Source organism: Astyanax mexicanus, chromosome 3, assembly GCF_023375975.1.
Source record: "Astyanax mexicanus isolate ESR-SI-001 chromosome 3, AstMex3_surface, whole genome shotgun sequence".
NCBI lineage: Eukaryota > Metazoa > Chordata > Actinopteri > Characiformes > Acestrorhamphidae > Astyanax > Astyanax mexicanus.
Genome location: NC_064410.1, coordinates 46128571 through 46154520, shown reverse-complemented (window position 1 = coordinate 46154520; position 25950 = coordinate 46128571). Strand labels below are relative to the sequence as shown.

The window sequence follows — 25950 nt, the reverse complement described above, 5'->3', positions numbered from 1 at the left end:
GGGGGATGAGATTAGAGATAAGTAGAAAAGCAACCACTAAGCAAGTGAAATTCTACGAATTAAGAGTCTGCGTTCCTTTGTCCTTTTATCATTTATCTCACTTATCATAATTTCACTAAATAAACATTTAACAAATCACAATAAAGAAACACAGTTACATATTAGACCATACCAATAAGATCTAGTAAAAGCCATTCGGCAAAACCTTTTATTGTCCACTCATACATGATAATGATTATAAATGACAATTAGAGTAAATTGTATTTACATTTGAAGAGTTTGCTATTTAAACTACTGATTTAAGCTAAGGTTCCTGTTGTGTTACGTAAGGGGTGTGCATCTATCTTTCCACCCTGGCCCATGGTAATATATCCATTTGCGCTATAGGAGATATAAAAACCGATTAAACCCAGAGGTGGGAAATGATTTTCAATTGGAGGATGTCCGCTTGCCTGTGTAATTTAGTCCAGCACTGGCCATTATCAGTTTCAGAGAAACATTATTCTTATATATATGCACGCTAATGCTCCACACTCTCTGCACCATTTGCTGCAACATCCATGCCCTACCATTTCTCTCCACAGCCTCTCTGCTCTATTGTGCTGCAAATTGGCTTTCAAACATTTAACAGTTTTCTTTAGGCAAACAAAAACAGCTTTGCATTGTATGGGCTCTAGCAAAAAGCTATGTGAAGTAAAGCAGCGGTGATAAAAGCCATCTTCACAGGGAGGCAGTTAGTGGAGGGTACGCGGCCCACAATGGAAACAGGTGCAACGCAAACAAAATCACAAAATGCATCACGCTGAATATATGACACAGCGCAAAAAAACAGCTGTTTCAGGATATTCGATTCCTGGACAGAAAAATGAGCACTTTAGATGGTCTTTTTAGCGCGAGGTCAAAATATCAAGTGAATGGCTGAATGCCAGCTTACACTTGCGACAAAGGTTTGGGTTTAAGTTCTAGAGGCTTTTTAGTCATTTTAACAAAGTGCAAGTGCACAGTGAGACACAATAATGTTTATTCAGGATCACAGTGTTACCAAAAGGCAACACAACACTACTGCACAAGAACACAGAAAGAGCAAAACACAAAACTTGTATAAGCATTCAATAAATATCGTAAAACTAAGGGACACCAGGTACAAAAAAACAGTTTCGGTGGGCACCCAAACAAGGTCTAGATACATGAAACAAGCATATCTTTTCATCCCTTTACTGTTAAATTAAAATCACTAATATCACTGTTGATACCATTATTGGTACTATTATATCATATGCTGTATTAATGGAAACACAGAGTAGCACAGATGGCTATACAAATACAGGGCTGCTATTTCAGAACTAAACATGCAACATTTCTGTTTGCTCACAGTTTGCTCACTAAGTGAACATGAGTCACATTTTTAAATCAACCAATCAATAAACATTAACCTTTAGAACCTTATTGAAATCGTGAAATTGTATATACAGCTTAATTACTCAGGAATGCGTCAACACACCAACATGATTAGTACATTGTGACAAACAGGGAACCCTATTGTTTCTAAATACAGCACTGACCTTGCGCTGAACTGAAGTGTTTTTGAGAAATCTGTCACGAAATACGCCTAAAAAATAGGCTTACCTTCATATCTCCATGGTTTATTCTTTCATTATATGCAGCTTATAAATACCCATTGTACTAAATCACTTTCATTAGGTAGGAATATTTGCCATATTGGCCCAAGTTACTCAAAATCTTAGCCTGCTATGACTGTCAATGTCTTAGCAATCTGCGTCTTAGAGGTGGGGATATCAAGAAAAATAAATCCATACTGCAAGTACTACAAGTCTGTACATTCAAATATAAGTAAAAAAAAAAAAAAAAAACAGGCACTGGGTAAAATTTTAATCAAAACATGACAAACTCCATGAAGATTTACAAATTCTGGAAGCATTTACATTTCAAATTAAGACATTTTTGAGCAGCTTAATGTGTTATGGTATATATATATATAAGAAAAACAATAGCATGTGGCTGTCTCCTAACATAATTCTGTGAAAGGGGAACTGACAACAACGGAGAAAAGTGCTGCACATTAGCAGAGAGAAGCTGATTAGCATTAGCTTGCTTAGCTCCAGCCTGGCTGACTGAAACCCAAGCTACCAAGGGTTAGACAATAACAACAATAACGAATGAGCAGTGGCTAGACACAAAGCTGAAATAATGTTTTTATTTTATGGGGTTGAACCTGGTGAACCAGTTTAAACAATCATGTTTAAATCGTGACTCTTAACCAGCTAACTGGACAAAGTCAAGTACAGTAAGACTGTGTTCCAGCTAACCGAGGATCAAATAAAAAATCTGTAGAGTATAAACTATAAAATCAGTCAAACAAAGGGGTTACAAGTATTTTAACAAGCAATAGTGAATAATAGATTTCAGTATAATATTCTGTTTGTAACAGATCCACATTTTGTAGCTTAGCTAACATTAGTTACCAGCACAACACATTTTCAAGTTACTTATGCACAATTGTTGTCTTTTTATATATATTTTTTTTAACATAAAAAATCATAATAATATGCTACCATGTTAATATGCTAACTTGCCAGATTTTACTTCTTTTCAAGCATATATTTTCATCCTAGTGCTGTCTGCAAGCCATGTTATGTATTTAGTGTTATATTTATTACCCAAGCGGTGGTCCTTTTAACATTCATTTTACTCAGATATCTTGATGTAATACTCCCACTAACCCCTCCCTGCTGTGTTTGATTAAGCCTCTGAGGAACATCATATTGCTGGACATTGCCAGTGGTCTTTCCTGTCTCTCCTCTGCTAAGTAAAGCTGTTTTATTTACGAGAACATTGCATCATCTGTTAGATTAGCTAATGTCCAGACAGCGTGACTGCTTTAAACTGCAAGATTTCCTTCTGCCAGCCCTTAGATTGCAAGCTACATCTAACATGTTCAATATTTTGTAATATCTGAGCAGTAAAATTGAAGCAACATGTGGCAGAGGGACTGCACAAAAATGCCTGTAATGGTCTCTACCATTAAATAGTACAAATATGTTTAGTGAAATCAGTTACCAGTCTTTTTAAAAACTGTTTTTCAATGGCATTGCTAAATAAACACTACAAAGCACCTGTAGTTTAATAGTGTACAAGCTTAAACTGCCACTGTGTTTGAGGTTACTGCACCCGGCACTCCCAGGAAGCTCATCACCAGAATATTGACTACACCTGTTCCGCCTACTATAAATACACCTTCACCTCACTTACTTGTCGCCAAATATTGTTGGTTTTTCACTCTACAAAGTGTTTACCCATTGCCTGTGTTTTGTTTTTTTAACCCTAAATCTTTGCCTGCCCCACAATAACTCCTTCTTATATATGATATTTTGACTGCCTTTCATTTATGTGTATTCCCTACTGCTGCTGTTTACTGGTGTTGACTCTCTTTACCTCAACTTCAACATTCTTAAAGTTCTTAAACTCCATCCGCATGTGTCTAAATCATGTCCAGCCATGACAAGTTCATTGTTTAATGTTTTAACGTTTATAATGCCCTGTTCAACAGGAGCAACCACTAAACTCTAGAGTACACTCTAAAAATAAGCTAGTTAATTAACTTAAATTAAATTACGTCCTTTTACCCTCTACTGCGTCCTTACTAAATAATGTCTGTGAAATGCAGCACACAGCATCTATGTACTGTAAACGGCAGCAACCTCTTAACCTTAATAAAAATAAGTTTAGCGCTTAGTAATCAGCTGTAAAATACAGTATGACCAATCAAAGTTAGGGAGGAGTGCAGTGATCTAATCCATTACCTTTAATCTCTTATTCCAGTGTCCTCGACTGTCATTACACAGGACAAAGCCCGCACAGCATCAAACATGCTTACACAAACACTTACACTAAGCGGCCACCCTCTCCAGTCCATAACCACAGTGTATTCCAGTGTGGGCCTGTTGCTGTGCAAGCAGCGGGCATGGAGCTAAATGGACCGGAGGGGCCAATACAGAGTGCACGAGGCCAGAATCAATGGTTTCACAGCTCACCTTCACACCATGTGGCCTCAGTGATATTTATAGCCGTCGGCACCACAAATCTCACTTTGTTCACAGACACAAATTGCCAGCAGTGGTCACTTTAAAAAAAAGGCTGGTTATACATCCATAGAAACAGAATAAAAATAAATACATCAAATATGCTGGCAACAAGCTGCTCTACCCGTACGAAACAAGACGATGCAGCAGAATGAAAATTTGCTGGAATATGCTAAAATGCTGACCGTTTGTTAACTGTAATTTCCTTGGCCATTTTTGTTTTCTCAGTGACTTGGGTGAAGTGCTTGCTAAGTAGGTCTACCGGCAGAAGTTGACAGGCGTGGTGCAGCACTTCGGCTGGCTGTAAACAAGAAGACGAGGGTCCGCTGCTTCCTGCGACCAGCTAAGCAAAGTTCATGCATGCAATTTTGATGGATGGCGTGGTGCGAATTGAGATGGTAAGCCACGGCAGGTCTAAATAAAACCTGACTCACACAAAGAGGCTTTGAGGAGAGCCTTGGGGTGAATAAAAAGACAGCTATTGATTTCACACTGTCCTGGATGAGAGGCCAAAATATAGTTTCAGACTTAATCTGCTGCTTCAGCAGTTGGTGGGAAGGGAAAGGGAGATGGGGAAGAGGGAGAGTGGGAGAATGGGAAGGATACATGAAAAGAGGGAGACAATGAAGCAAGAGAGCAATGGAGTATGTTGCCTACTGTGGTCAAGTTAATAAAGCTCTTGACAAGGTCCGATTAAGCACAAAGAATGAAAACAACCCCAATATATTCTACTGCCCGTGTTATATTTATTTTCCAACATGTGGTATGGTCCAATGAGTCACGACGCCACAGTGTTTCAGGCTGATGGTAGGGTTCATGTGTGGAGCAGACCCTTTGAAGCCCTGGATCCCACATGTCAGAAAGGTACTGCGTAGGCTGGAGGTGGTTTCATATTAGTGTGGGTGTATTCTCATGACATGGGTTAGGTCTACTGTTACTCTTGAACATGTCATTGTCTAGTGATTTGTGATTAATTGTAGCCCAGCAAGACCTTAGGCTGTAGCCTCATCTCACAATGATTAGACATTCCTGATGCATTGTTCCATCAAGCCTGAAATGTACAGAACTGGTTTGAGAAGCCTTTCAGGCAGTTTTGACAAATGATGTGACCATAACTTTCGCCTGACATGAACCTAGTCAAGCATTTATTGGATGTGGTGGAGAGATCAATCTGCACCCAAGATCCTGCACCTAAAAATACCACAAGTGTGTGGGTGGCTATATAGAAGGCATGGCTCAACATCCCTCCAGAAATATTGATTTCACTACTGAAATCATGGCATCACGAGTTGTTGCACTTTACCCGGTTAGAGGGGATCCTACATGATATTAATACCTGGCATGTCAGTATGTATATATACAGTATATGCATGCCTCATATTTATTTACTGATCGAAATGTAATGCACTGTAACGTCGACTGCATCCCTGCCTACACTGTATGTAGACAGCTCCCGTGAACGAGCTACACTTGTACGCAAACCATCTGATTTATGTACGAACGTTCAGCACGGTCCTCCTCCATATCATATGGCAAGCGCGCCCATTCATGACATGGAAGTTTCCCAAGCATACTCACTCTGTGAAAGCATATGGAATACTCCATGTGCTGATTACGGGCTCCTGGCCCCACGCAGTAATTGAAAGAACGACGTCAGGGAAAGCCGAGACAGAGCTCAACGTTAGCATTATATGGAATGGCTTGCATTACAACCACTCTAAATCAAAGCCATGATGTCAATCCTCTCAACCTCCATCAAGCTGTCAACCTCTGAGAGCCCCCCTCCTCCAGTGGGCTGTCAGGCTACATGTCCCTGCCATTCTCCCTGAAAAACTACCACAGCCAAGCACTGACATGAGCAGCTGTTTTATTTTTTATTTTTTATTTGTATTCATATGCTATAGTTCCACTATAGCATACATCTAGCATACATAAAATAGAACTGCAATTGACAGTACTACCTGATACACTAATCTGGTGTATTGCATTAGCAGACACTGAGTATTTAAACATGAATGACACTTTTCTTTGAAATAGAAGGATATATATATTAAAAAAGATTGCCGCTTCATGCCAGAGTACGCAGAAAAAAGACGCTAGGCATAAGCGGGGGAAGGTAAACAAGAAAGGGTGTGAAATGAGAGAGGGATCCAGTGGAGAAATGGCATTGATATCACCCACCGCAGGAAGACGCTGCCCTGCTTTTCATGTTTTGATGTAATTATCTGTGACACGCATCTGAGCGGTGGAGAATGCAACATTCACCACACTTTTCTTAGGATTTCTATGCATCATGCATCGGCACACGTCTCGTCTTGGCCTGAGCTTCATCCTATTTTACAAATGGAGTGGCTCAAGAGGTGTAGAACAGCGATGTGCACTTACGGTGGATGACTTTAAGAATGACTTCATCAGATAATTACGCTAGACAATGCATACCCTGATGATATACACCATCTCAATAATAACAAGCAGGAGAAATAGGGGAAATTGGGGGCAGGGAGTTGAGCTGGTTTTGGTACCAGTGGAAGAAAGAGAAAAAGAGGGAAAGAGAGAAAGAGAGAAAGACAGAGAGTATGACCGTAAAAAATGTGCTGTTAAGTCCGGCATAAAAAAACGCAACTGAAGACGCCACCCCCCACAGCGAGGTCCGTGCAGTGCTGGTCTAGAAGGCAGAGGAACAGCTCATGTTCTGTCACGAATGCACTGACTGGAAGGGATTCAAAGGGACCAGAACACACTTTAATGAGTATACAGAGGTGGCCCTGTCTCACATCAAATGTCGCACTGATCTTTCCACCCCAGCAACACAGATTAAAACATCCTTTTTTAATAAATACATGGTATAGTAATGAAGACTGCTTTAAACACAAGCAACATACTGCAGCTTCAGCTCAGGTGATGGATAATATATGTGATGGATATACGTATCTGGGTAAGAAAAGGATGACCAGGAGGCTAAAAAGACAGCTTAAAAACGCACATACCCACGCACCCACACACACATGCGCGTGTGCAGTGCTAACACTCAGTAGGGGTCCGATACTAAAACAACTGTGGCATGGAGCGCAAGCTGTAACCAGCAAGGCAAAGACAGCATTACAACTTTCTGGCACCTCATTATCGGACCAGTTAAATGCATTCTGTGCATAGTCTGAACTCAGAAATACAGAGGATTACTCAACCACAGAAATATGATAACATGATAATAATATGTTAACAATTCTTGTAATAACAGTGTAACTACTGGTGAAGTACGAATTGTTACAGATTAAATACAGTTGTACATGTTATGTGATAACACATGACATGTCTCCATCTTCATGTGATAAAATCAAAATGATGATTTTTAGTACTTAAAAACAATTACAGCCCCAATTACATACAAAATGTAATTTTCAATTACCTGAAAAAATTCACATACACTATGAAAGATGTAAAAGTATGCTCACCCAAGTCAAAATGAATGTTGACACATGCAATTACTTTAACCAGTACAACTTTAATAAACCTATACCAATGTGCACTTCACTAGAATTTACACTATTATTATAATGATTGTTAATTTGTTACTACACAGTTATTAGAGACACTTATTATAATGTGGGATCCAGTCACTGTGCTTGTAAAGTCTATGGAAAGACTTGGTGATACACAATGATAAAGTAATGGTCACTGATAGTCACAAAAAAAAAAAGGTCTTTCCTCTTAATGAATCTTCCTGAATGGTCCTAAAAGTCAATTACTTGAACATTCTTACTCTCAACTATTCCAATTACCAAAATAACATATCCCTTTATCATTTTGCCTTGTTGAGGTTTTTTTCGAACATCTTCCAAAAAAGTAAATTCCTTAAAACCATCACCTTCTATGCCTTTAAAACAAATATCTAACGATATGTGTGGATTAAACAATGTATACTGATGTGTCAAACATCATAGGACATTTGTACTTGGACATATGGGTAATATTACTGAGTACACAACATTATATATGTTTCATGGAACGTAAAAAAACGCTGTCATAACCAGCAAGATATGCATATGGTGCCTCCTTTATTTAATGTGGATGTAATAGCAGTGGGTGGATGTTAAACCGCTCTCACAAGATAACACCTCACAACGCATACAGATGTGGCCATCCCCTGAGATATTTCTTTCAAGAAACTGTTCAAGAAACCTACTGCTATCCCATGACATTTGGCCTGTCAATGTATATCCTAAACTACAGTATGTGATCCAAAGCAAATTTTCTTCACAGCCAGTGAAACAGGATGTTGTTTATAGACTATAACTCAGGCTTTAACATAATAATATCACAAAAATCAATCTTCAGCATAATATAATTAGGTCTGAATAGCTTTATCTATAAAAATGGCTTTTTTGTTTTTGAGAACTCAATTTTTTTTCTACCCACAGCTCTGTGGCCAAATTTAAAAACACCCACATCATCAGATTCATGGCTAGTCTAATTAGCAATGATGTTGAAACCACACACAGGAGTGATGAAACTGAGCAGGCTAAGTGACAGCAACCACACACTGAATGTTTGCAAGACAAAGGGATCATCATTCCATTCAGGAAAGCTGGAGGGAGCCATTCACCAATCAGTAAAAAATGGGCTTTCACTGGACATTCTCACCTCTGTGCTATTCAGCTCAGGCTTTATTCACACAGCAGGTAAATGTAGACCACACTGTTTTTGTTTTTCCTACATGACACAGGTTTTTTGTGTGTGTCTGTGTGTAAAAATCTGATCAACACTCTTTAGCCATAGCATTAAAACCACCTGCCGGATATTGTGTAAGCCCTTCCTGCTGCAAAAAGAGCCATTAAGTCACTGACCCCAATGGTGTCCTGTGGTATATGGCACCAAGACATTAGCGATAGATCTAAGATGGCATCCAAGGTCTTATCACTGGTTCACTGGTTGCCTTTAATGCAGAACTTTTATTAAATACAAATAAAAATCATCACTCAGATAATTTCACTCAACAAATTTTCTTTGTTTTTACCAAGCAATGTAAACTAGAGCACTAGTTTTCTAAAATGTAAAGTTTTACCAGAAGATTTGAATGCTGCCTCAATTAATTCCCAGACCATCACTTCACCTGCCTGCTTAAAAAGAGCACTATTTACACACTTACTCTGAGTCTACTTTTGGATGCTAAAATCTTTTTTAACCCTCCTCCCACCTAACCCCACTTCCAAGTTTGTCCCGCCCAAAGTTTGTACCAAATGTCCAAGATATTGTACAAACTGTCCCTGCCATCCACATACTGTATCTAACTAGATCTAGGTGGGTCCAACACCTGAGCCAAAAACATTAACTTCTACACTGCCAGGCCAAAAAACTAAGCAAAAAAATTAACTACGTAAATGATGTGGGGCTGCTGCAGTTGGTCAGGTCTAGGTTCAGCAACAGTATGTGCTGAAAGAATGAGGTCAGCTGACTACCTGAATATACTGAATATAGACCAGGTTATTCCATCAATGGATTTTTTTTTTCTTCCCTGAGGACAAGGCCATATTCCAAGATGACAATGCCAGGATTCATGGGGCTGGAACTGTGGAAGAGTGCAGGGTTCAACGAGCATGAGATCATAATTTTCACACATGGATTGTTCACCACAGAGTCCAGACCTTAACCTCATTGAGAATCTTTGGGATGTGCTGGAGAAGGCTTTGTGCAGAGGTCAGACTCTAATATTTTCACACATGGATTGTTCACCACAGAGTCCAGACCTTAACCTCATTGAGAATCTTTGGGATGTGCTGGAGAAGGCCTTGTGCAGTGGTCAGACACTACCATCTTCGTAGAAAATGAATGCAACACTGGATTAAAATAAATCCAGTGAAACAATGCCACAGTGAACATGTGCAGCAATCAAAGCTAAAGGTCCAATTAAATATTAAAGAGTGTGAACTTTTTTTTTTTTTTTTTTTGATGAGACCTTTTTTTTTGGCCAGGCAGTGTATGTTCAATATCAAATTCTTATTCCTGCAATCTTGTCTCCATTCTGGCAGAACTGACGGTTCACTCGTTGCCTAATAAACACTTTACATCCCATCTCTTGACAAATCAGGTCATCAAAATAATCTCCTTGACATGTCAGTGGTTTTTAAGATATGTCTGATACTTGTGTATATGTGGCAATGTAACCTCTATCTGAACAGTCAGAACAGAACTGCTGCCACTTCATGTCAATCCAGCTCAGTCCTTTATAAACAGCTTACAGCAATGTCATCAAAATGTCTGTTTCTATGGCTTCGCTTTGTAAGTTTCATGTTGGAGGATGAATACGACAAGTGCTGGGGATGTAAATACAAAAATAATGCTGATGTCTAACAAGAGAAATCAAACAAACATAATTTAACATGATTTATGTCAAGGTTTTCCTTTGAGTCAAAGGAGCTTCATGTAAATTACTGTTATTTATCTGATATTAGGATGCTTCTGTTACGGTGCTGAAGTCGCATCACTCTTTCTGGCATTCATGACAGGAAAATAAATAAAAAGGTTCTGTTTACTATTTCTGAATACTTACTAAAACAAGGTTGACATGCTCACTTTCTGTTGCCTACTGTTTGACCTCTAAGTTTAAAATGGCAATTCACTCAGCTAATTTAGATATCATGTAAAAAGGGATCCATCAACCTGGGTGTTCTGGGTGGAGTATTGTTGGGTTGTGGTCAGTATATCTGATGCAATATCAGGGATATCTTTGTAAATCAGACAAGTGCTTTTATTTGCCCTTCAATCAGTACCATAGGCCTATATAGAGGTATTTTAAAAAGTAAAAAAAAACACTGCCTGTTTGCTTTGGCAAACTTTGCTAAAATATAGAAACAAGTGCAAAGCACCTAAACAATTTAAGTGGCACTTTAAAGCCTTGGGAAAAAAAGTCCAATAAAACAGAAAAAACGACTCTCGTTGTAATCTTTTAATTTTGTGGTAATTTTTGTGTATTCATGCCAGCCCAGTAAGCGAGGCATTTACATTATTTTTTTGTGTGTAATGGCCAAAACAAACCTAAATGCAAAGCGAATTTTCGACTTTTACCAACAAATATTTTTTGATGTGTGTTGTTGGTATGGCACATTTCAAACCTTGATCTCTCATACAGACTTTAAACCTGTAGAATCTTAAAATAGAAACAGTGCACAATAGCTTTTACCAGACTTGAATGCAGTATATTATGTCACAGATTATTAAGAGGTGGGCATATCCATAAGACAACAAAGAAACAAGCAGTTCATCCAAAAAAAAACACTGCTTACAAAATTTGACAAACCTCTTTCACTTAAAACTCTTGCCCTGATGTTGATGGGTGGCTGCTATGAATGTTTGTGTTGCTAAGTAGTTGATAAGGGGTTGTTTTACACTTCTCAGGCATAAACCATGGATGTGTGTGGACAGACCTTACAGAGAGATTTTGGTATCCTGCCATTCACATCTATTGGATTTCTTTCAATTACACATTTTCAATGCTATCTTTATTGTGTTGCCTTGTTTTCAGGGGGTGTTAAATGTACACAGCTGATAATGCTAACTGTTGTGTCGTCTTGCTAATTGTGTTTATCTCTTGGTATCACTGTTGTTTTGCTAAGTAAGTGACAAGGACGAAATGAGTTAGAATTCTAATAAACTTATCCCAAAAGGACAATAAACTTATCTCAAATCTTGTGAGGAAGATAGAAGGAGTGAGAAGCAGAGAGAGATGGGAGAAAGAGACAGAGAAAGAGAGAAAAGAGAGAGAGAGGAAAGAGAGGGGGACTGTCAGACAGACAGTGAGGGAAGGAGACAGCAGCAATATGTGACAGGATTGTTGATGAGCCGTCAACATGAATTCAAAATACCAAAAATTGATGTTTAATCGCATGCTTCACTCCTTCATAAATGGGCTAGAGCAGTTTTGCCATCCAAAAAAATCAGAAGTGATTTATAATGCATATTAGCTCATGCCTTTTTTTTTTTCCAAAAACGCACCACCCACAGGATAATAAATAATTAAAAACTTATTGGTCTTGGTTTATACTCGGCATTCGGCATATTCACTTTATACAGATCAGTAGTAAGCCCAGCTACCAGAAAATGTTATAAGAAAGTTTAGCAGTATTTTTTGAAGGTTCCAGGAAGTTGATCCTCTAACGATCCAAAAATATTGTTCCAGAAATGTCTTGAAAACAACTTGTGACATATTAATCATTTCCATCACAACGTTAAAAACATCAAAGTCCCTGGTAACACAATGACAAACATGCAAAGCGCTCCTCAAAAATTGTCAAAACGGCTATCTCTGACCTTTTTGAGAACTGTTTGGGCATGGTCATAATATTTTAACAATCCCCCCCCCCCCACCTCAAGAACATAAAACATAAAATAATAATTGACCCAGTGCTGCCCATCACTGGTAAATTAGCGTCTTGTTGCTATCTTGTTAGTTAGCTCACTAACACGGTTGCTTACAAAAGCTTGTCAGTTCTGGGTTGCTCAGACTGGAAGAGAGGGCAGAGCTATGCTAGCTTTATGAATGATCAGGGTTCTGCTGATGCCAGACCCACCCATTCTACATCCAGAGAAGAGTGATACTGGTTAAACACAGCAGAGATTAATTAGACTTTAGTAATATAATAATGAGAAATAAATTGAGTACATTGACACTGGGGGGCCCAAAGCAAACAAATTAAGCCACTTATATATAAATCAAATATCCACATCAAACAGAAAGTATGTCAGACTGAATGGTGTAAGAACTAGCTGTAATGTTCTACTAACTGTTCTGCTAACCAAATTTTGTTAGATGGGAGAGTGGCAAGTCAAATATTTCAAAGAAAGTAAGAGGCCAATTACAGTACCTGGACTGGTGCCGCTGCCAACAACCGTCCAAAGCCAAATATGCAGCGACCACCTTCCCTAGCAGGCCGGCCTCAAGCCTGAGTGCTTTTACAGCACGAAGCATGAGGGGCCCGGTGACTGACAGTCAATAGCGGGCAATGATAGATGCCCTCGCCGAGTTCTCCGGGTTCGGAACATTGCGTTCCTGGCATGGAGAAACAGGGACGGGCCGAAAACAGAAGCAAGTGAGGTCATAGCGCAAGTGAGAGAGTTGGAGCAGGAAGTTGTTTATCAGAGGCCAGTAATGGTGCAGTGTCAGAGGAGATTGCAGAGAGACGCAGGAGGTCTCACAGGGGGATGGAGACTGATGAGTGTGTACTGCTGTGAAGTCATGTGGCACCTACTCTACTGTCAAGAACAAATGTGGCATCAGAGGGCTGGATGGGTCCTGCTTCAAGCTTATGCTGCAAGCTATATGCATGATGAATGATTGCAGTTTGGTCAAAAAAGTGAGAGAACGATTTATCTGTTGACAAACTAAAAGTTATCAAACAGAATTCAAAATCTAAATTTAATTTGAGGTCAAACTAAGCAATGTAATGATTACAATGTACAGTATTTACAATTCACACAAGATACCTAAACTCACCTGGATTGTGTTGTGTTTTTTTGGCGAATGTTGTAGACTACCATACTTGTTTTTCCACTGGCATTTCTGAAAATTTGTATACACAGTATTTTTAATACAGAACTTTTTGAAGGTTATGAAAGTCCGACATTAGTATAAAATTGACAAGTCACATTTGAAAGATGTTGGATATTGAATACTTTACATTATGCTACTTAATGTCGCTCTTTATGAACACAATGTATCCATCATGTAAAGGTTACTACCAGCAGGATAAGCCAGCATGTCTCAAAGAAAACATAATCCCTAAGATTATGATAACTTCAGTGTTCCTCAGAGACCTTCCCGGTCACTGGATCTGAATCCATATCTAAAACCACAGACTACTTTGCCAAATAGAACAATATAGTACAGCATAGGGCAGAGCAATTAATCAGAAATGACCTGAAACCAACATTCAGAGTATTAAACTGACATTGTCTTTTTAAAAATACTAAAAGTATTTATTTAAAACATACTATGGTGTGTGTAGTCACACCAATCAGAAACAGGCACAAGAACTCCATCATTCTGAACCAAATTAATGTGAAATAATATTGCCCAGCACTAGTATACCATTATTTTTAGCATATTTATTATCATATGCTTTCAATAGTATTAGTATGTGGTTTTGGAAGCAGCTAAGCCACTCTTCCACTGCAGGGCCGAGTGGTTCTAAGGATGGAGGGCAACCATTCTATTCAATGTTAAAGTGGCTTTATGAATGTTTAATGAGCCTGGTTGCCGGTATAGATAATACAGAGTTACCAATAGTGGATGAGCCCAGTTGCGGCATTGCTAACATGGAACTTGCAGCATTTGAAAAGTCTAGTTTCCAACATTGTTAAGAAGGCGTAAGTGGCGTTGGATGAGCTCGGTTGGTGACATTGCTAACCTGGCGTTATCGATGTTGGATGATTCTGGTAGTAATGTGGGATTAAGTTGTTAGCTGATATATAAACACACAGTTCTCAATTTTGAATGTAGTTAGCTAATACGTTCTAGTTTGTAAATGGTAACAGAAAATGAAATGCTCTGGAGCAGTAGAGCAAGGCCTTAGTAAACATGTGACCTGCAATGAAAAAGTGGCCAATTATTTCCTGGTACTATACTTTATTCCTGGTAAAGGTGTTTTACAGATTTGCATGTTCAGTGCAGACACAAATCCCTACAGGGATTCTAAAGTACTTCATTGATTATTCTAAATGATGATGCACATTGCCTACTAATAAGTTCTCATTTTAACCTCTAATATTTGTTCTTAATAATAATTTATTTGAAGACAGCCCTACATTGAATAACACTAGAAAACGTCCACAGAGAGCTCAAGATTCTTTCTGCAACAACCCTGAAGAGACAAAAAAATATTATTTTCTTTTCCACATGGTTCCATTCTCAATCCAAGGCTTTCCTTAAAATCCATCCTTCTCACAGGTGGAAGGTAACAGGTAATCAATAGAGGCCGCTCACTGTACTTCACTCAATTCCCAGCAGGTATATTGAGAGAAGGATTCCTAGAAAGAAAGCAAACTAAAGGGAATGGGAGAAAGAAGACTGAGACAGATTATGTAGTACTACATTTTTTTTCTTCCCCAAAGTAAACAATGTACCAAGAACTACTGGATCTAGAACAGAGGGGGGAAGAAAACAAACAGGATGAAAAAGGTCTTGTGGCTTTGTGTGTTTACGTGTTCAATGCAGAGTCCGGGGACTCGCAACTGTTATCTTCCCTCTAAGCTAGTGCCTTAACAAGAGGTGAGGGGGTAGGCTATCAAGAGGATAGTTTGTCTTAGATCAGAAATAAAAGTTTAAGAAGAAGCTAAAGGGTCTCTGAAGTTTATTCGATCAATCGCCAGCACTCTGGTCTCAGGCAGAGTTCGTAGTCTCAGAAAAATGTCAGAACAATATCTGCAGCGGCAGCACACTGGCAAAATTACGAAGGTATAAAGAAAAAAAAAAGGAAACAGTCTTGTTCGTCATCTCTTCTCAAAGAGATTGCATTTTCTTGACGTTTAAAGACTCTTCGCAGTGAATTTACTCTGCAAAATGAAGTTGCCAAGTACTTACACACGCAGGCATACAATTAGGGGCAATCATTTATACAATTATGTCCTCTTTGCAAATATCCCCTCTGACAATATCCTTTGCTCGCGTATTTCAAAATGTGTCAAGGATTATTACTCCTACTTATTAACCCATAGAGAGAGGGAGAGGAAAAAAAAAGAAAAAAAAAGAAAAACAGCTCCTCTGCTCTTTTTTCTGTTCGTCTTTCTTCTCCGTCCTCATTCTGTAAGAGTTTGTGCCTCATTCAAATTTGGATTTACACAAAGCCTTCACACATGGCACCCCCAGCGTTCACCAGACCCCTAAACAGATTAACTGTTTATAGAGCGTCCTTGATTTGCCACGCTTGAAATTACAACAAACTCTCTTTTTGGACTATCTGCCGCGTTCTGCGCTGGTGAATCTATCCAGTAGGCTGCACTGTGCATCTTCAGATGTTAATAGTATTACTGCTCGGGTCTCGCTACAGGCCAGTAAAGTGGCATTAAGAGTGGCTGCAGAGTGCCATTCTCTAGAGTGCTTCATGCCTGATTCAGAAACAGCCGAAGCTGGTTGTATGCTCATGCACTGCATATAAAAACAACAAGACAGTCAAGGACTTGCAGTTATAAAAAGATGAATGTTAATAAATGGAATTTGTTCAGGAATACTGCATTAACTGCAACAGTTATATGGAAGCTTCAGTACTGAATGGCTCTCTTTGTGTGGTTATAGATAGATGTATATACATGTTTGTAACAGGAAAGAGTTCTGTCACTTTTCAATGACAAACATGCATCTTCAAAACAGCAACTTTACAAAAGAGATACAAAACCTTTCTATTTTAATAAAAGTCAATTTACAAGATTTTATTTCAGGTCATTTGGAGAATGTCTATTGGTCTATCTATCAAATTATAACAGCATATGAGGGACAGTTTGTGTTCAAGTTATGAAGTAAACTAAAACTAGCAACAAAATAAATAAAAATGCATTAATAAACAACAGCAGCAGCAAAAAAAAAACATACATTAATCAGTTCTATTTATTCATTAAATTGATGATAATGCATGTTTCTATTACAATGAATTGGGTAAAAGAAATGTAGTATAACCAAACAATAAAAAATAGTTTTTGTGCCTGGATAGGAGCAGGTCTGGGAATTCAGTAGCACAAGAACAATTTTGGACCAAATTGAGTTTAAAATGACCACGGAACCAAGAGATTTAGAAAGCCCCACCCCCTGCTGTGCCACTCCACCATTCATTTCAGACCACTAACATAGCACACGAGTGCAAATGAGCAAAAAATTACCTTGCACTCAACTGAAATTGTACCATGTTAGTATTACATATCTAAGATATGTCATTAGACATATCTATGAAGTCATATCAGTGCAAAAATAGCCCCATTTTTGACTTTTGATTCCAAAATGGTGTGAAATAAAATCCCCCATTTCACCCCCCCGCAACCTTATTTGAAGAAGGAGACATGGATCTACTCACATGGATTTCTCCTCTAACCCATTCCTCTCACAGGTACCAGATAAAGTAACAAGTAATCCAGTAAACAGCAAGTAGCTCACAATAGGTCAGTAACTGTTGCTAAAAGTCGCTTTCAGTTCACACAGACAATTCTAGCCAGACGCCTCTGGTCACAATAATTAGCATGCACTGTGCTGTCCACTGGGAGTGGTAATGCTCTCTATGATTTATTCCCGGTAAACAGGTGACGCTTTTGAAATGGAAGTTCCCATTCCTCCAGAACCCATCAGGCTCCAATAATAAGCATGCTGGCCAGTGTCCAACCTCACTGATAACACGTGATAACATCTCACAACTCATACACGTGTGTGCATTCCCAAGATATCCACTTTGGTAGCACTTCTTGATTTGACTCAGGATCAATTTGTAGTACATACTGATATCATATGGCTTTTGGTATGACTGTGTATTTAGTCAGGTAATACAAATAAAATACAATTAAATAATAAAAAAGTGAACACTGTGAATAGTAATAAAAGGGATCTTAATCAACTGTCTAAGATTTACTTTGCTTACTGGGAGTGGCAAACTCACGATCATAAGTGTAAAGTTGTATAACTTTATAACTTTTATAACTTTAAACCTCTACATACAAATAACTAAAAAAAACTGTTTAGATCCTGCTTATAAGTGCAACGTAAACAATAGATAATTGTAATTATAGATTAGTGAAACTGATTTCAGTGTGGTTGGTCTGTGCTCTCTCTGAATACACACACTTTCTACCATCTCCATCCAGCACATTTGGAGCAGGAAAACTCTCCACCAGCCCAGATTGTCCCGACTGGGCTGTAATTGCCCCTACATCATTGTAGCTGTCAGTCCTCGTGCACCCTTCCCTTCTGTGTTCTGGTGCATATTCATAGGTTAATTGCCCATGAAGGTGTGAGCGCTGGTGTTGGACAGCGAGCTCTGCTCTGGCTTTATATATATTCTCTTGGTGGTGTCCAGAGCACTGCAAGGTCGAACAACATAGCCTCACCACTCCCTTTCTTTCCTCCTCCCCGTCTGCCGGCTCGCCTCTCTCTGCTAATTGCCTGCTTAATTAAAGGCCCTGCGGTGACCCCATGCTTGGTGGCAGGGAGGAGAAGGGAGGGCTAAGAGAACGGAAACAAGGAGGGCAAAGGTGCTCATTGATCAATTCCAATAAGAGACCTTTCAATTCTCTTCTGACCTCATGTATGTGTATGTGTGTGTGTGTGTGGGGGGGGGGGGGGGGGGTGGGGGATTGGGTGGGAATGAGCATGTGAATGGAAAGGCTCATTTCCTTTTACTTAAACTGGGAAGTGAAGAAAAGAGAAAGAGAGAGAGAGAGAGAGAGAGAGAGAGAGAGAGATTAAAAGTGTATGTTGTATTATAAGAGAGAGAACGTTTGATTGGATGAAGTCAGGGTCATGGCTCAATAAGATTGATAAGTGTGTAGACTAGGCCATTGCTACAGAGGGGTAATACATTCAGATGTATTACAAGATAAGAGTTCTGAGAAAGATGTCTATTTTTTCTCATGGTAACTAACAATACATCGACTAATTGTATATGCAATACACAGCTCTGTAAAAAAAAATAGACCTTCAGTTTCTATAAACTACAGACAACATTTCTCACAAATTCCAAATAAAAATATTGTCATTTAGAGTATTCATTTGCGGAAAATGAGAAATGGCTGAAATAACAAAAATGATGCAGAGCTTTCAGACATCAAATAATGCAAAAAAAGTTCATATTCATAGAGTTTTAAGAGTTCAGAAATCAATATTTGGTGGAATAACCATGTTTTTTAATCACAGTTTTCATGCATCTTGGCATGTTCTCCTCCACCAGTCTTACACACTGCTTTTGGACAACTTTATGCCATTCCTAGTGCAAAAATTCAAATAGTTCGCCTTGGTTTGATGGTTGTGATCATCCGTCTTTTTCTTGATTATATTCCAGAGGTTTTCAATTTGGTAGAATCAAAGAAACTCATCATTTTAAAGTGATCTTTTCTTTTTTTCCAGATCTATATGTCCAAATGCTTTGAAAACCCATTATTTTAAATGCTTTCAGCTTCATTAAGTTGTACCCATTGGCAAAACAGATGTGCAGGTTACATGTACACAGCTTCTCTATTGTCCTGAAAATTGAGCTGTGGAGCCGTAAACCTGTGTTCTCTGGAATTGCCGTGCTTCATACTCAAATACTTTGGGATGAGGAGTTGGAGAGTCAGAAATGGTAATGTGGGTTGGTCGTCATCCAGCATTCTGGTCTCATCAATGCTCTTGACACTGTATGCAATCAAACCCTTGCAGCAATTCTCCGAAATCTACTTTAATGTTTTTTCTTGGTCAGTATAAACTGCAACTCCATCACAGGCATACCCTATACTCGATACCCTAAAATTTAAAATAAATAATGAATTAGGGCCTTAATATATAAGTTGGTCTACATGGTGTATATGGATTTGTTATTGTAGCATGCCTATGTGTGTGAATGACGACCCAGATTTCCCAATTCTAGTTATTCCCTCATTTTAAATTCAGTACAGTGGCAGTGTACTTGTTTGTCCCGAACAGCTGGGAAAAGGACTACATCCCAGCACATGGGGTCAAATTGTTAACCCCATCCAGCTGGGATTAAACAACACACGCTGGGTTCATCCATATTGGTTCCAGCACTGGGTTGCCAAATTGACCTAACAGGTTATTTTTAACCCAGCAAATTTTTAAGTGAATAGTCCTGAGAGTTGATTCTCTTGTTCACCTGGCTAAGAGTACAGCACAGGTTTGGTTGTGGAATAAAGAGCAGATTATTGAAGAAAACCTGTTTGTTAGCATGCTGTCAAAGACATTGACATTTGGTGTATTATGTTTCAAGGCCCTTGACATAAAATGAAGCACTGTGCAGAAAAGCAAAAATATAAATAAAATAAGCGAATGTTTGCCCGCCAGTTTGTTATCCAAAGCTCAAGCAAAGCTTGGCTATGCAGCAAAACAATAATCTGAAGCTTGATCTGAAGTTCTGAAGATGTCAAATGTAATAAATAAATAAATGCACTACTAATTAATAAAGGTGCTTGTCATGAAGGGGTTGAGTAACTGTAAGACTGCAGTAGTCATGAAAGTAATCATTTATGTCTTGAAATTACTGATATTGTTTGATTGGTTGGTACCACTTTAAAACAAGACTACCTTTATAAAAGGTTTTTAAATGGTTTACAATTAGTTTAATAATGGTTACTAATTAGGTTTTAAATGCCTTAAAAATCATTAATAATCAGTTTAATCACATACGTAGAAAGGGCAACAATGACCTGCTGTTTGCCATATAGTGACCACACAGCCATCTATATTGTTGCCCTTTCTATATATGTGTTATAACTGATTATTAATTATGTTTAAGGCATTTATGACCTAATTAGTAACCGTTAATAAACAAATTGTAAACCCTTTATAAAGGTAGTCTTATTTTAAAGTGGTACCGATTGGTTTATTACATGTGTCAAATTTACTAATAAACCAAATTTACAACAGGGGTTGAATAATTCCAATTGCACCTGCAAATAAATGACAAAAACATACTTAACTTTCAGTGGAAATCAGTGTAAGAAAATGTAAGTCACTTTGGGCATTCTTTTTGGTCCATTCATATTGACACAAATTATATAAAAAATTAAACAAATGGAGATGACACCTACAATATGTATTGGATATGCATTGTATTGTATATATATGTAACATACACACATACATTAACATACATACATTACTCTCCAATCTGAAAACTTTCCTTAAATTAAAACATTACCAAACAATAGTCTAAAAGGCATACCGTCATAATACTACACTGTACGTCAGTGTCTAGACATCTTATTACTGATCCCGATTTAAAAGTTCAACTATATGAGCGAGACTTTTTATTTACCGGAACTAAATGGATGACTAACGCAGGACCCGGCAGGGTACTCAATGAACGGCTAATCATAGCCAAGCCCAAAGTGTACTTGAGCGAGTGGAATTGTGTCCTCTTGGAGTTTTTAGAAACCTAATGGGTGTGCAGCTGCTCAGATGGTAAGAATGCTTTGGGGAACAAGAGACGGACCGACTCGGAACCATTTCAAGATTGAGCCATTTTCTAAAATGGCCCATTCTATGATTGAGACAGAAGCATTTTTCCTCTTTATGTCCCTTGCAAGATAGAGTGCAACACCAGCTGGTACGCGGGATCACGCTGGGAAGTCGTGTAGCATAAATGACGGCTGATGCTTTGACTCCAGTCAACTGGGAGCCTTCGTCGTCATCACGGTACTTAGAGTCTAAGAGTTAGTGTAAAAGAGGTGGACCAGAGTGTACCTGCCTGACAGTGACAGTTCAAAGCGTTTCTCTCTCTCTCGTTCTCTCTCTCTCTCTCTTTCTCTCTCTCTCTCTCTCTCTCACTCTTTCATCACACAACTGTCCACTAAGACGCACTGCAATCTGAACTCATCTACTAATCAGCCTCTCTTCCAGACACTGTCCCTGTAATCACTGAGGGTACTCATGTAGTGTGTGTGTGTGTGTGTGTGTGTGTGTGTGTGTGTGTGTTTTTGAGGGTGTTTGTGTGTAGTTATCTGTGTATGTCTGTATAGGATACTAATCCTTTGGATGCGTGTTCCTGTCTGTCTGCCATTGTATACGACTGTGCATATAACAACCTCTCTGTCATCATGTGTGTGTGTGTGTGTGTGTGTGAGTGTGTGTATGCAGCAGGTTGTCTGCCATCCTAAGTGATTGTGTGTGTGCACTCATATAGCTGTCTTGCCGTCATCCTATATGACTGTATGTGTGTGTGCCTTATACATTATAACTTACTGTCACCCTATATGTGTGTGTGTGTGTATGTGTGTGTTCATATAGCTGTCTGGCTATCATCCTATTTGACAGTGGGCGGGCTGGTGTGTGTGTGTGTGTGTGCGCATGTGTGCAACTGTAACAGTCCGTCTGCCATCCTATACAACTGTGTGTGTGTGTGTGTGTGTGGCTGTGTGTGCTGTCTGGCTGTCATCCTGTTGCACAGTAGGTGGTTTGGTGTGTGTGTGTGTGTGCATGTGTGTATCTATAACAGTCTGTCTGCCATCCTATATAACTATGTGTGTGCATGTGTGTGTGTGTGTGTGTGTGTGTGTGTGTAGCTGTCTCTCTGGCATAGTATGACTTTTTACGTGTGTATATTTGCATTTGTATTGGTATAGGTGTTTGATGGTGGATGGATATATCTGTATATTGTCTTTCTTTGTGTGTTATCTTTTATATGTCTCGCATTAATAATTAATAACTGAAGTGAAGGTTGATACAAAAGCCTGAATCAAATCACACAGAGGATTTAACCTCTAACTCACCACTGGGAGGAGCCGTCGGTGCCGCTGACCTCCAGGACGTCATAGTCCTCCTCCAGCTGGAAGTCAGTAAAGACCAGGGCAATAGTGTCACCCGGCTCAGCTAACACTGTCCATGTGCAGTCAGCATTATTGTTGTACTCCTGCGGGTAGTTAGGGCTGGTGATGATGCCGCTTTGACCCCGCAGCGTTCCCCCACAGCCGTCGTCCGCTGTGAAAAGAAACACACAAAGAAAGTACATTATAAATAGATAGGCGACATCTAACAACATCTGCTTGATCAGCGATGTACCGCCCTGTACATACAGTAGAGCACCCCTTGTACTGCTGGATTGGTGAGGAACTGTAACACATGGTGCTAGCAGGAGGGGGCTCAGGGGAGCGCTACAGGGGTTGATGCAACCCGCTGCAACACAGGGTTAATTAAGTGAGATTAATTCAGATTTCTGTTAATTATTAGTGCTCACAATAAACACATCTCCCCCCCTAAATATTGTTTTAAGGAGACAATTAAACGCCACAACTGATGCTTATGCACTGCTGTGGTAATTGAGCCCCTTGGCTCACTTTCCATTACTCCAATGAGTGAAATCTCTATCTCTCTTTCTCTCTCTTTGTCTCTCTCTCTCTCTCAGTGTGTGTGTGTGTGTGTGTATGTGTGCTGTGTGTCTGACAGCTACTCTGCGAGCTGAGGAAAATGAGACCGACTGTTTGAGAGGGGGGAAGGCAAAGCAGCAGCGTCCCCCGCCCCTCTCCCTCTCTGGAGAAAAACGGAAGGGATCAAAACTTTCTGACAGGGAGAAAATTTGAGCCTGGGCGTCTGACCTCCTTTTTTCAGAAGTACAATCTCCCACTCACCTACATACCCTGACAGTGTCTCCCCCGTCTGACATACCGAACGAGCAGAACTCTGTCCAGATAGGAGGCGGACTCTATTTACAGACCGCGGTCCACCTCGAAGGCTTGTGAGGAAGGTGACAAGCATTCCGGATACCTGCAGAACCGAGGCTGGGGCTATGTGAGGCAGGGAGGTCTATGAATATTGGTGTAGCACTATAGCTGCTATAAGCTGCAGTACTATTTTTATGCACTTTTAGTAAAAAGGGTTCTATATAGAGCTAAAACAGGGTTCTTTGACTGGAACACTGGAACCCTTTCACTGGGACAAAAAGGCAAAAGTCAGGGAACACAATACTATATATTGCCTAATGCTTTTTGGCACATCTGTGTATACATACAACAGGCTGTCAATCATTTGGTCAAGCAAATAATCATTTACACATGGTAGTTATTTAAGCAGAGATAGCTCTCTATATATTCATTACTTTTCTGAAAGAACCTTTGAAAAAAAAATCAATGAGTGTACATACAGCTCAAGAGGAAGATGGATGATCACAGCCAACAAACAAAGCTGAACTGCTTGAAATTTTGCATTAGGAGTGGCATAAAATTATCCAAAAGCAGTGTGTAAGACTGGTGGAGGAGAACATACCAAGATGCATGAAAACTGTGATTAAAATGAGAGTTATTTCACCAAATATTGATTTCTGAACCTTTAAAAATGTTGTCCGTAGTTATAAATAGCAAAATCTGAGAAACTGATTCAGAAACTGAAGTGGTCTCTTAATGTTATACAGAGCTGTATAAGTTCAAGGCTTAAGAGCACCTCACTAATTTTCTGTAAGCATGCCTAACACCAGGCATGGGCTACAGGGGTAAAAAAAAAAGTCTTCGAGTATTGATTTCAGAAGCAACACTTAATTATCAGGTGTCTCAATACTTTTGTCCAAGCAGCATATTAGATAATCATTTCTGAGGTTGTAATACAGCACATTCACTGTGTGAGGCGATATGGCTTCTACTGTCTTTAAAAGCTGAAATCACAGCCACAGCAGGGGCCCAGCTACAGCTTAGAAGCCATCCCCTCTGATTTCTGCTGTTAACCATAAAAGTTCTCAGATGCCAGAGAAATAATACAAAATGCAAGCTTGTCAGGCACAAAGGCGCAGAATTCCTTGTGCTTTTTACCCCCTTAAGTAAATGAAAGACTTAGCTTGCCTCACATCACCATTTTTTGGCAACCATGGCAACATGTGTGGGAACTGTGCAGAGCTGTGCTACTTACTATAGGCCCATTGTTCTCAGAACCAGGTCCCCAGGGGTCCCTGACATACAGATGAGTAGTCTGCAGCCCAATTTAATTTTGATATATAAGCTAAAAAAAAAATGAGACAACACCACGCCAAAACACACCCCACCCCAGCTTTAAATTTGATGCGAGCAGCAACTGGTAGGAGCAACATGCCTCCTATGTGATCGAATAACAAATTATTTCAGTTCAAACTGACAATTTTTCTTTTTATTTTATTTGATTTGGAGGGTCCTTATACATGAGTCCAGTTTTTCGCGAATGCCCAGCCAAATTCAAAATAAAGCACCTAATTTCAACTGAACTCCAGGCAAACAATCACTTTTATTTATTTACTTGTTACTGTAGTGTGTTAAACTTGTGTTGATGGTAGACTGTGTGTCTTTCAGCTATTACATGCTATGTTCTAGCATGGGAAAAGAGGGGAGGGGCATTTTGCTATCAAGAAATGCATTGAGATGCTTTGCTGTTTACATTACAATAGTAATGTGATCAAATATTTTTTTCTTCATTCACCTTTCAATGTGGTATCAAAATGCATTGAGCCCCATTCACACCTGTACTTTGTGCTGGCCAGAACAGATGTACAAGGCTGCAAGTTAATTCCAGGTGTGAACAAGATACTGATACTTTCTCTATGACTTTATTTTTGCACTTCTGCTGAAATATCCATCCATCCATCCATCTTTGTGGACATTTCATAGCAAAGTCTTCCTGGATTCACTGGGCACAAGGATGGATTATCTCACTGGGTAGGGAACCGCACACAAACACTCACACCTAGGGGCAATGCAGTCTAGCCAATTCATATACCGCGTGTTACTATATATTATTAGGAGGCAAGGGGGATACCAGACTACCTGGAGAAAACCTGTGCAGATAGTAACATGAACTGGGATCAAACCTAGCCCCCTGGAGCTGTATGACATACAGTCTGCACTACCTGCAGTGTGACTGTGCTTCCCGCGAGTCGCCCTGTTGATAAATATTTCATGTTGTGGGAGGTCAGGAGTTTGGAGGCCATTGAGGAAACATTTACTCACACTCCCTGTGCTCTAAACTGACCCTAACCCAGTGTTTCCCAATCATGGGTGTGGAAAGAGGGTCCTTGCCCTGCACCCGCACTGCACATTTACTGCTTTCCCTTCTCCCTAAACTAAATTATTCAACTAATCAGTTAATTTACAATTCTTTTTAGAACTTTTTTAGTTAATGTGATTGTGATTGTGTCAACTTGGAAATGTGCTGGTATACATACAT

The 25950-nt window shown here is 39.3% G+C and overlaps 1 protein-coding gene across 1 annotated transcript in view; it reads right to left on the bottom strand.

Moving 5' to 3' along the window:
• The window catches only part of csmd2 (CUB and Sushi multiple domains 2), a 430187-nt gene that overhangs the window by 264355 nt on the left and 139882 nt on the right, over positions 1-25950 (bottom strand). The window contains exon 5 of the mRNA XM_022683200.2: positions 22545-22752. Coding sequence (XP_022538921.2) covers positions 22545-22752 — 208 coding nt within the window. The remainder of the gene's footprint in view (positions 1-22544; positions 22753-25950) is intronic.